The sequence below is a fragment of the Falco rusticolus genome, chromosome 11 (genome assembly GCF_015220075.1).
Source record: "Falco rusticolus isolate bFalRus1 chromosome 11, bFalRus1.pri, whole genome shotgun sequence".
NCBI classification, from domain to species: domain Eukaryota; kingdom Metazoa; phylum Chordata; class Aves; order Falconiformes; family Falconidae; genus Falco; species Falco rusticolus.
The window spans coordinates 6,870,597-6,883,083 of NC_051197.1; the positions used below are offsets into that span (position 1 = coordinate 6,870,597).

Genomic DNA, 12,487 nt, shown 5'->3' on the forward strand with positions numbered 1-12,487 from the left:
GACAAAGGGATCAGATGCAGTTAGCAAGCTTGGGACTTACCTGAGTGCAGGTATGCTGAAAAAAAAATGCATCATCTCAAACAATGGATAAGTCAAATATTTCCTTTGAGTTCCTCATCTCCACTGTACAATCCAGCCCTACAGAAAGCTGGCCTTAGGAGTAAGCAAAGCAGACTGTATTCATCTGGAATAAGAGTCCTGTTTGCCATGTCTGGAGTGAGAAACAACAATTTGATAGATGAAACCCATTAAAATAAAAACTTCTACAGAGGTGTGTAAAACAGCCTTTGCTGGCCTGTTAGGCCTGGTCTGGTACCAGTATTAGAAAAGCAGTTATTTTCGTAAGGAGTCCAGGCACTGACTCTGTCGTGCTACTTGAAAGCCAGTATCCGTGGATGGTAAGGCACCTTCTTGTTGCAGTTCACCCATGAAGATGGAAAAAATGGTGCAGTTTTTACCCTGTGGAAGAACTGTCCAAAGAAGCAACGGAAGCTGTGAATTTTTTAACTTGCAGTGGATAAAGCATCAGTGATTAGGGATCCAGATTTGTGTCTGCACAGACTGTAATTGCATCAGGGATTAATTGCAGGTATTAATCCTTGCATGTAGGTAGCTAAATGCCTGTCTGCCTAAATAATTTACCTCCAGCAGGTAGGCTTTAAGTCCACTGCTAACTTCCAGTGCACAAGCAATTTTTGAAAATGCAGGCATCTGCCTTTTTAAAATAAAAGAGTATATAAAAGAAACTTATTCTTTAGTTCTTTGGAGCAGAAGTAATAATACAAAGTGTGTTGTAGTCATAGGTCAGGTTTAGTCCTCTAAAATAGGCATCAACAGTTAATAATGTAAGAGCAGTCTTGAATTCGCTGGCTTGGAGGTGCTGGCATCCTTTTTCTTACTTCCCTCAAGGTTTTCTGCTCCCAGTGTACCTAACCTTTGTCACAATCGATTGGACAAGCTTAGGAACACATTTACTGAGACTAAAAAGAGAAATTAAATAGAAGAGACTGCAATTAAAGCATCACAACTTGAGTCGGTCTGGACTTTGCTAGCTACTGCAGAACTTGTTAAATTCCTGCTAATAGAGATATTAACCAGTGTTTTGTCAGCCGCTCAGAAACGCAGAGAGCATTTCAGCATGGCTTTAGAACAGAAGAGCTACTACCCAGTAACAGCTGAAATGGGCATTGAACCCTTTTAGTGCACACATCACTTGTTCCTCCTGACAGGACTCTGGGGTGCTCAACAGAGAGAGCAAGATTCTGGCCTCATCTCTTTGATTGTGTTACTCGTTCTCACCCGGACCACTTCTTGCACCCAGTATGGCAATTGTGTCTTGCAGATGAAGAGCTGGAAGTACACAGTTTTGCCCTTTCCCAATAGTCGGATACAGTGAAGTGATGTATTCATTGATACGTAGGTAGCATAAGCTATTTTGCCATACCATGATTTATTCTGCTTAACTCCAGTATAGAGACAGCGATCCATGAAAACCTATGCCTGTAACAGACATACTTGTGCTTATCTCATAAAGTTGTCCAAGGGTGAGAGCCAGGAACTCCTGCAGGAATCTTATGATAGTGACAGCCTAGTATTACCTAGAGCATCTTCTTGTGGACCCTGGTCTTCTGGCTTTTTGTTGCTGACCATGTAGCTGAGAATTAGCTCTAGATTTTCAGCCGTATGATATGATATGCCAGATTAAAACTGAATGAACTGTGTAAAGTTTTTTTAAGTTAATAAGGGAAACAACAGTAAGTACAGTCTTGCGGAGCTGTAAGCCACATGTCCTTGCCATGGTAGCTCACAGCCTTCATATTTCCCACATACAAGATCCTCAGGGCAGGAGATTTTCACTTACTGTTTCCTGGCAAACTTCCAGGCACATGTGTGATTCTCCATAAAAAGCAGCAGTGCCTACCATTGAGGGGAGCTTTTCATGGAAGGTCTGAGTGCAGAAAACTTCCAGAGTCAACTCTTTCCAATGCCCTGCTCAATAACCCTCAGGTCACCTGAGAACCATTGGCAGAAGGCAGAATTTAGAGCAGGCTAAAGCTGGTCTGATCCCTCCAGCAGATCCACCTGGTGATGAGCCAGCTGAAACAGGGAAATTACAAAGCTGATTTAAAGCCACCTTCCTCCACACTGCACCTGCACCTATGCTCACATGAAGTGACTTTTCTGTTGACAGTTAAATTGTTCTATCGTTCTTTATCATTATCCTGTAGCAATGAGGAGCATCATGTCATCTTAGCAGCATTTTCTTCACGCAGTAAAAGGTACCTGTGTTTTGCATCCCACTCACACTTCCAGTGCTACTGGTGGGCATTTGACCAGACTGATTCTGTTTGTTCCAAATCTCCACAGAACCTGCTGAGAGCTTTTTACTTGGTGATAATTTTGTCTTCCTCTGCAGCCTCATCAATGCATGCTTTCATCAAAGTTACGAACTCTGTTCATTATCTTCATTAACAGGCTAGGTGCACAGTGGTGTAGTGTTCCTCAGTCAGCTCAGAGGGAAATCAAACCCAAAGGGTCAGATTCTACCATATTTTCTACCTGAGAAACCCACCAATTTTAATAGGGTCAATGCCCATAGTACTGCATTTATGCCTGTAGGGGTAATATTTATCTACTATCACTAGTCGTGATTATTTTAGCACGTGATGAAAGGCTAGCCTGAAATTCATGTCATTTTATAGAAAGTAGCTGTAATCTGAGTACGCTTGCCATGGTGGAGGAATCTACAATTATTTCCAAGAAGGGAAAGAAAATTACTGTAGATTTAACAAATGAAAGTCCTTCATAAATAAGATAAGGTAGCACAGCAATGATATCCTCTGGGCTTTACATGATGTTTAATTACTGGACAGCTGGAGGGATTAATGCTTTGCATTATGCCTGGGCTCTCAGAAATTAAACATGTACAGCTGCCACTTTATCACTGCTTAAAGTATTAGAGCTCCTTCAAAAGCAGTAGTAATTGCAGAAAAATCCCCATTGTTACTTAGGAAAAATTTCAGCCCATAATCATATTTGTCCTGAGTTCCTTCAGAACAAAACAGCAAGAAAAAGGAGATTGGTAGTTACCTTTAATTGCACTCTTACAGGAAGAATGAAGGTAGTTGCATTTTTAATACGTTGGATGCTTGTTGTAATTAAATGTAAAATACTGCATGAACTTAGGTTAAAGGTAAGATAGTCATTGCATAATTCAAATCATTAAACCCTAAAGCCATAGCCTAAGCTGTGCCACGGCTCTACCTGCAGAAGGTTAGGGCAAAATGGCTTTGTTGTCCCTACTTACGTCTCTTGAGCTTAGTTTTAAAAAAGAAGAGACACATGTAACATTCTGAAAATGGATTTTCCTGGTACTGAGCAGTGCCTGGCTCACGACAGCAGGGTTTGGTGGTGGCCTCTGCACATTTACTCTGTGCTGATCCCTCAGTTACAGATAAATTGTCTGTATCAGTATGTCCCATTAATAATTTATTCTTTAAAGCACAATAGATGAAAACGCAATACCAAAACAAGACAATTTAGAATTCGGTACTTGAAAAATGTTTCCCTGAACGTACACTAGGAGAAAAGAGTAGATGCAAAGAACACGCTGCAAGCACACGCTCACACGCACACAAGCCTTACACACCCCAAATGACAGTTTTTCACAGAGTTGTGGAAGAGTGGTGTGAAAAAGCTGGTTTTATACAAAGATTTATGGATAATTACAATGAAAGTCCAATACTAGTGGACTGCATGTTACCTGTGCACACATACAAAAGCTTTGCTCCACTGCTCTTTAGCAGGAGAAGTTGCCTCTGATTCTTCTTTCCAGTCTCACATGTTATACTGTCAGAGGAGCAAAAATTGGCCTGTAGTTAATGCTTATCTTCTGGGAAGTCTATCTTTAAGCAGTTAGAGCTCTTGGAGTTGAAATAGCCAAGAAATTGCATCTCTTATTGCCAAATATGATTATTTTCTGTGTCTGAAGTGCTTTGTTCATAAGAACAGAGCTGTAATTCTGAGCCTGTTCATCCAAAAAGCAAGAATCGGTTTGATTTTAGTAAGGGAAATCTTCTGTAGCTGTCAGTGCCAGCAGTTGTGTTGTGATGGCAGATTAAGTGGGTAGGAGTTCCATCCTTCAGTGGCCACAGGTACATATGCATTACACTAATTAACAACTGCTTAACAGTTATGCTTCCTGAACATATGAGTCAAAGTCAGCTAGTTTGGACTCAGTACAGTCCTACGCAAGAGAGGACCATGTAAAGTTTGATGCAAAAGCAAAAAACACCCAGTTTTATGAGTCGTGTTAATGGATAAAACATCTGAAAGCTATCTTAGTGGCTGAAATAACACTGTTTCCATACAGAGGAAGACCTAATGGTTGGATTAACTTTGCCTATGTTTTGCAAAGAAATTTTTCTATTTGATAAAATATAACAGGGAAAGTTTAGCTCACAATAAAATACACTTCAATACACTTTTTTCCAACAAGTTTAAAATAATTGTTCATGTTGTACCCAAATCCAGCAAAGCGCTGCCTTCTGTTTCAAAGCTATAGAAACTGAAGGGCAAATCCTAATGCTATAGAAATCTCACTACTGTTAAAGTGAATGCAGTTAGCACACAACCTTTACACTTTTAATTGCAGTGTCACTCAGTGATTAAATGTTCCATTTGAGTAGACAGTCTCAGACATTTTTTTCTAAAAATGATGGCCGTTCTTTGTGGAATTGTACGTTGTTTACATCAAATAATAGCTATGCTCCCTAATATCACATAACTGAAAATAATTAGGGGCTGGTTGTTTCCTGAAAAGTCTGTTAGTCTTTTCCCCCTCCCAAAACCACCACAGTGGTCTTGTCTTTAAAGACGTGGTCAATTATAACATGTGCTTATATTCATAACCTCGAATCCAGCTACACTGAATCCTGCCAATTGTCTCATTGTATTCTCTCTCAATGCTTCTTTTTTTAAGGTACTCTTCCCTTCAGATCAGTTGCCTTGCAAACTGTTTTATTTCAAGAGTATCTTTTTAATTTTTGAACCTATATTCAGACTCACTTTGGATTGCTGTTCCTGGAGAAAAGTGAGCAGCAGTTGGGTAAATGGGGAGTGATGTGGGTTTTGCGTGTAATGTCACAGGATCAAGGGCCTTGTTCAGTAATCTGTGTTCTGGTTGCTAGAAGAACATTTATATATTTCTGAGAAACACAGAATTTTGTGTTAGAGCAGCTGTTGGTTTCATGGATATTATCAGATGTTTCTGAGGGACTTGCCAAATTGGTGTAATTTGTAAAACTGCCAGTTTAAGAAGCAAGTCATGTCTGAGGGAGTAGGAGTGAGCTTGTCCCGTACAGGTTCCAATTTTCAGTCAGAAAAGAAACCCACTAAACACATCCCAGCATATTTTTTTCCCATTTAAATTTTGGCTAATACCAAACATCTCCAGTCTGATTCAGCTGATTATATTCCCATCAGAACACAAAAGAGTATTAATAATGTCTTGATCCCCATGGAGTGTCTTGGATTTTAACAAGAAGCAGCACAGTATCAAGCTTAGGCGTTCTGACCATCCCTTTTTTTACTCCCAAGCTGCTTTATTTTACTCCTAAACCCTCTACCCCAGCCTCACTTTTCTTCTTTTGGGGTCATGTTCAGTCATTTAACCAGAAGAACCTGTGATAAACTTGCTAACACTTTCCTGGATTGAAGTGAAATTGAGGAGACAGCAGGTGTGAGTTAGCAACCTCATTGCAAGTAAGTAAGATTAAAGACAGGGAAGACATTCAGAATGTGCATACCTTTTGTATGTAAGCTGCTTCTCTCTGTAAACTGTGGGGTCATAATTAATTCTATTTTCAGAAATTTAAGCCACTTTGAATGAATATGTGATTCTCAGGAAATATATGCTAAATCAGTAAATACATTTTTGAACCAACTATTATTTATCAGCAGGGGCTTTGGCATCTGGTTGCTCCATTATAATTAACTAATACTATGCAAATACTGCTGCAGAGAATGGAAAAATAACTCATTTGTGTTTGAGGGGAGCAATGTGACAAAGACAGTGAGCACATGGAAATATTAATTTGCAAGAGTGCATGAGATGGCTCCTTAGCTACATTAGTGATTTGAACAATATCAGGAATTACTATTCCTTCTGCAGTCTTCGTCTATATGGGCTTTTCAGTATCAATCACCATAGCAACAACCACTGTTAGTAGTGAGACTGCAATTCAGCTGCATTATTCCCTCCATGGGAGGCCTGTCATTTTTTCAGAGCAATGCACTTCAAGGTCATCTTCATTTACCTCCATCTCCTTTGCTGCCCTTCCTGGAGGGCAGCATTCCGTGGGAAACTTGTCCTTCTAGGCATGAATCCGTGCTCTTAGAGACTGGCATTTGACCGATGATCTGTATGAAATATTCAGGTATTTGGTAAAGCACACCAATTGTCTGCAGACAAAACAATTTAGATACAGTTAAGCCTGAAAATAAATACTAGCTAAATAAAGCTAACAAGATGAGAGCATGGGTAACTGGCCTGGGAGTTCCAACTTAATTTAGCTTGTCTTGGACTCTGTGACCTCTTTATCCATGGTCCAGCTCAGAGATTCATTCGTAGGCAGTGGTAGCTGGGTTTGCACTTTGTGCAGAATACCTGGACAGGTGGAGCTCAGGCATTCTGCTCCTGTAGCCATGTGGAGCTCAGATCCTAAACTTCACAGCTTAGGAGAGTTTCTGAAGTCCACCAGCCTCTCCTGCCAGTGCTGAAGCAGCAATAAATCAACAGCAGATCTCTCCCTCCCTAGTGCAAATGTTAGTATGTGCAAATCGTCCTTTGCCTTCTTTGGGAGATCTGTTACCAGGTTTAAGCAAACACAAAATTTTGAGCCACACTTTTTTAAAGTCACTTTGGTAAGGGTGTCAGAAAAATGCAGTGTAATAATTCATCTTATTTTCTTGTCTTCAGCATCAGTAATTGCTGTTATCCACTTTACCACAAGCTTTACTGAATAATTATCTTCCTTTAAGCCATTCATGTAATTTCAAGAGGAACTGACTTTTTTTTGGAGGAGAGAGATGAATTAAATATCTGACTCTTCCTGAAAAGCTAGAAAACTTTAATTAAAGATTAGCAGTGACAGCAGTTATAGTCCATTGTACATAATTCCCAGCTCCTATTAATGATGGATAACCTGTTTCATGTTTTGAGTTTTATCCAGATTTGAGGATCCATGCTTGGTAGAGGCGTCCATTGTAGAAATGTTATGTACAAATATGTATTTTTGGAAATTACAGTTCTCAAAGAGTGCCTTTCAAACATTCTGCTTTTCTCTATAAGCACTTAAAAAGCATGTGGTAGAATTATCTTAATTTTTTGGTGCAGCGCCTGAGCTAAGATTCTCCCTGCTGCACCAGGCTGCTCACTAAAGCCTGTGGTTAAATCCTGGCTCCAAGCAAAAGCGAGCCAGCCAGTACAGAAATACTAAATCCACAACTACAATCTCTCTCTTTTCTTTTTTTTTTTTCCCTCCTTTTTTTTTTTCTTTTTTTAACCTCCTCTATCCAAAGACTGCTTCTGCTCCACTCAAGAGATGTGACAAGACTGCAGCTGGAGGCTGTGAGGCAAAAACTGTGACACTTGTCCTCTATGTAAACAGTACAAGGCAGAAATTAATGCAGAACACCTCTGGTGTATATTGTCTATAGGCCAAAGCACATGTACACTGTCATTTAGATGTGATATTTTGCTTCTTAAAACTGTGAAGAACCTTAACGGATTACAGTATTCTACAAAACTGCTTTTGTAATTAGGCTTGTTTATTGCTTTGAAGCCTGTTGGTTAAATACTTCTTGACAAACATTTCCAAGATTTCTACTGGGGTCACTTCACATTTGAAGTAGGTTTTGCACCCTAGAGTACAACATTTATTAATTTCTTTGGCACTAAGGAAAGCAAGCTAATATTTGTTTCCTTTGTTTTGCACGAATAAGCTTACGATAGACAGGTAGCAAAATCAGAGAATGCAAACAAATTGCTCAAGTTGAAGCAAAAATACCCCAGTGATCATTTAATTACTATCTGCACATTTTCTGTTGAAATGCTCCAGAGGCAGTGAAATGCTGTAGTGATGGGACTGTCTAGGTACCCTGACAAATTTATGAAAGGAGATGTGAAGTAAACTGTTCCTGGGACTTGACTTCTCGTCTCTCCAGGTGCTGTGTAAGTTAATTTGTAATGCTGCTTTTTATTAGGTTCTTGAAACCAGCACCAAACCATGCAGCAGGGACCCCAAAAAGCATGAGTGTGCTGGCTCTTGCCTAGGTGCAGCGGGATTGTAAGCAGCTTTTCTCCGCTGTTGCCTGTTCGTGCCAGAGCAAGTCCCTGAGCGGCTAGAAGCTGCAGACTTTGCTTTATCCTGGTGTGCCCTGCGGATTTTAGCTGTCAGAGAGGATAACGGAAGGGTGAGAGGAATTGGGATGTTATCTGCCTTCCCATGGCCAGCAGGAGAGCCAGCTGCACACGGAGATGGGGGTCCCTGCTGGAGTCAGGCGTGACCCAGAAGGAACTGTCCCATTTGAGCTGGCCTGAAGGTGGCCTTTGGGTCTGTAAATGAAGAAAAAGGCATTTTTACTTCTTGAGTTCACCAGGAGGTGCCTAGAGCAGCCTTCTGTAGTGAGGGACCACGTGCTCCCATGCGGTGCTGCTGGTGCACGCACTGCAGTGGCCCCTGTGAAGCTCTAGTGGCTGTCCAGTGGCCTCCTTGTCACGGCACAGTGGTAGCAGCCCGTCAGTCTTACTGGTTGTCCTGTAATTGCCGCTATAATTGCAGGTGGGAAGACCTGAGCACAAAGGGCAAAGAGCTGCTCTTCTGCCTCCTAGGCCTTGTCCCAGTGCAGGCGATGCCCTGCCAGTGCTGGTGCCACTGCCCCTGGCTTTAGCTGCCTGAGCGAGTTGCAGAGGTTGATCCCCACCTAAGGACTGCATGGTGGGAAGGGGGAGTTAGCAACAGCCAGACTGCTGTGTGTGTTCACTGGAGGGAGAACTTGTAGTCTCTAGTGCTGTCATCATACTAAATTTAATTTAAAAATAAAATAAAATAATCATGACCATGCAATATTTCTAGCTAGTAATTCACAAGCTTCACTGAGAAAGTCCTCATGAGAGGTTACAAAAGCTGAACTGCTTCTGTTTTCTGGCTGTGATTATCGGTAATTTTATATCTGTACTGGGATTTGTAGGTGCAGAGGAGGAGCTTTTGTGCAAACTTCCATTGTCTGTATCCCACACATGTTTATCAGTTGCTAATTTGCCAATGCAGCAGATTTCTGAAGGGAAATGCATAGAGACACAAGGAGGGGTAGAGGTGGGACCAGGAAAACAGCAAGGGAAAAAAGATGGGCTCATTACAGCTGGGGGAAAGGAAATTAATGCACATTTGGAGTGTGCAAATCATTACAACCTTGGCCAAAAATTAGGGATCAAAGGACTGTGCAAAATTTTGCTCACTGATCTGTTTCTGAGATTCATCAAAATAATGCCAGAAAAGCATTTCTTCTTCTCAGCCTTGATCTATTACAGAAATTGTACATAGCCCTAGAAATATTGCTGTTTCTTGCTTCCTTTTTTGAATAGATTAGTAAGATTATAACTGTTACCTTAAATTTCCACTTGGCAGTTCCATATTATGCATCATCTAAAGAGAGTGCTAGTTTATACAGCTGTGTACTGATTGGTGAGGTTAATTATTTCTAGTTATGGGGTAAGGATAGAAAAGTATGCTCAGTGAAGAAAAAGAGCAGAATGTGGGTGAAAAGCGGAGCATTTTAATGGTCTCAATTCTGCCATGCGAAAGAGATTTGGATTTTTTTCAGATGCTTCTCTGCCAGACTGTGCTCATATTTTGGGTCCTTACGAGAGGGATTTATCTGCTAATATTAATGGTCTGATCCCAGTTCCCTCTCTTTGGAGAGGAGAAATATTAGCCCCTCCAAAGGACAGTTCTATCACAAGGTAGGTGCCAGGAGTTGCCTGTTCAGGGCATCTCTCTGTATCCAAAATACCCTACCGAGTACAGAAGGAGCTTGAGCAATGGACTAGATGATACTTCAGTGTCTAACACTAGGTGCTCCTTTGGTGACCACGCTCTTGCATTTAATTATTGATGTCAAGTTAGGCACACAGCAGTGTGCAGCTGAGATTCTCTTGTAACATTTACCTCTGTTGGAAGGAGCTTGGGTCATGGTCGGTGCATGGTAGTATTGCACCAAGGAAGACAAACCTCTTTTAATTAGGCAGATTGGTACTCTGGTAGACACAGTAACATCTGGGAAACCTGGGACTAAACAGGACAGAGCACAGGACAGGCGGGGAAAAGTATATATATTGTCACGCTGTGCTGTAAAACTACAGGCTGCTTAGGTTAACAGACAGAGCCCAGCAGGTTTGCAAGCGAGAATGTAAGTAAGTGTCCATGTACAAATGAACATGCTAGATACGTAACTGCTAGATAGAGTTTCATTCCCAGGTGTAAGACCAACCTGGTCTAGCGGGAGGTGTCCCTGCCCATGGCAGGAAGGTTGGAACTTTAAGGATGGTCTTTAAGGTCCCTTCCAACCCAAATCATTCAATGATTCTATGATAAAACATGTATTTCAGACATAATATTTCAGTAGAATGCCACTAGGTTCCTGTCGTTGGATGAAAGCTGGGTAATGACAAGTGCCTTACAGAGATTCTGCTGCTTTCCAGATGCACTCGCCATCGCAGTGATCTGTGCCAGCTGAACTGTGTGGTTTATCATAGGGGCTCTGCAGATATGACAGTAAATAGTTCTGCATCTGAAGACAAAAAGACTCCCAAGTGCAATGTAAAAAAAAAAAAAAAGTTTTCTTGTAATTTATTTGTATATATTTATTGTACTTGTAATTTATTAAAGCCATAACTTTCCTGTAGATGACTGAAACTGCAGAAACAGAACTCTTTTTTTTTTTAAGTAACTACCTAAAAGTACATACAGAAAATTTCTTCCAGGGTTTTGGTTCCCCCACACTGTGATGAAATAAAGTGACTGTGAAGTGCACATTGTTGGAGTACCTGAAAGTTTAATTTCAGCAGGCTTCTCTGGTTCAGCTGTCCATTAAGCTTGCAGAGGAGAGTACTCCACTCAGCTTCCTATCTGACAAACGCCTCATTTGTATGTTAATGTTGAGTTGTGATTTTCAGGGAAGACATTCAGTGTGTTGTAAAGGGCCTTACTGGCAGATTGCAGCTAAATTGATGCTCAACTCACTAAATATTTACCCTACACATCCCACTTAATATGTCCAAAACCAGGCACACTGTGAAATCCTGAAACCTGATTCTGTGCTTCTGAAAGTCAGGAAGCTGGCAATGTCAGTGCGGAACAAAGCGAAGCGCTGTGCGAGTCCACCAGCGTGTGCCAGTACACCCCCAGCCTGCCCTGCAGTCTCCCTGCTCCTTCTGTGCTGTCACCCCGTCCGCTGGGGCTTGCCTGGCTGCTCTTGCCTCAACACCAGAGCAGCGCTGCAGCTGCGCACCCCTCCAGCTTCTACCTGCAGTTCTCTCAGCCCTGCTGCCCCTTCTCCTTCAGGGCTGCCCATGGCCCATAGAGGACTCGCCCGATGGCACAGCTGGGGAGATGCATCCTCACCTGCTCCTTGCCATGTAGGTTGCCATTGGGAAAAACGTTTTGGGTTAGGACAGGCAAGGTAATGCTTTTGTGCCCTCGCCCTCCCCCTTGTCTCAGACATTCTTGACTAAAGCTAGCACAGTGGAGAGGGGTAGGTTGGAGACCTCACAGCTCACCTGTTTGTTTTTATTCCCAAGCCTGTTCTCCCAATGAGTTCCAGTGCAGCAACAAATCGTGTATCTCCATCATCTTCGTGTGTGACGGCGACGATGACTGCGGGGATGGCAGCGATGAGAGAAAATGCTCCCCTCTCACCTGCAACCCCAATGAGTTCCAGTGCAACAACAGCGTGTGCATCCCAGAGCTGTGGGTCTGTGATAACCAGCCGGACTGCGAGGATCAGTCGGACGAGTCCGTTGAGAAGTGTGGCTATGATGCCAAGGCCCTCAACACCTGCGCGGCTCATGAGTTCCAGTGTGGCAATGGGGAATGCATCCACCTGAACTGGAAGTGTGACGGGGACGAAGACTGCAAGGACAAGTCTGATGAGCAGGATTGCCGTAAGTGTCTGCAGGGGTAGGGCAGGGCCGAGGGCTTCTCTTTGTGGGGGAGAGGGGCCAGAGGGCTGCTGTGGGCCGTGTTCTAAGGCAAGTCTTTGATGTCTGTGCAGCAACTGTGTGCCTGACAAGGAGCGTTTGTGTCCCAGATGGCATGGCTGGGTGCCCAGCCCAGCAGGGTCAGGTGTATTCCAGATTCCTTTTATGCTTTTTCCTTGAGGATTCAGAGAGGAGGTGCAGGAGCTGTTAGATGGTACTGTGCTTCTG

At 42.3% G+C, this 12,487-nt stretch overlaps 1 protein-coding gene across 2 annotated transcripts in view; it reads left to right on the top strand.

The window, feature by feature from the left end:
• The window catches only part of LRP8 (LDL receptor related protein 8), a 194,220-nt gene that overhangs the window by 155,238 nt on the left and 26,495 nt on the right, over positions 1 to 12,487 (top strand). For both annotated transcript variants that reach the window (XM_037404533.1, XM_037404534.1), the window contains exon 5: positions 11,861 to 12,223. In XM_037404533.1, the coding sequence (XP_037260430.1) occupies positions 11,861 to 12,223 (363 nt within the window). The remainder of the gene's footprint in view (positions 1 to 11,860; positions 12,224 to 12,487) is intronic.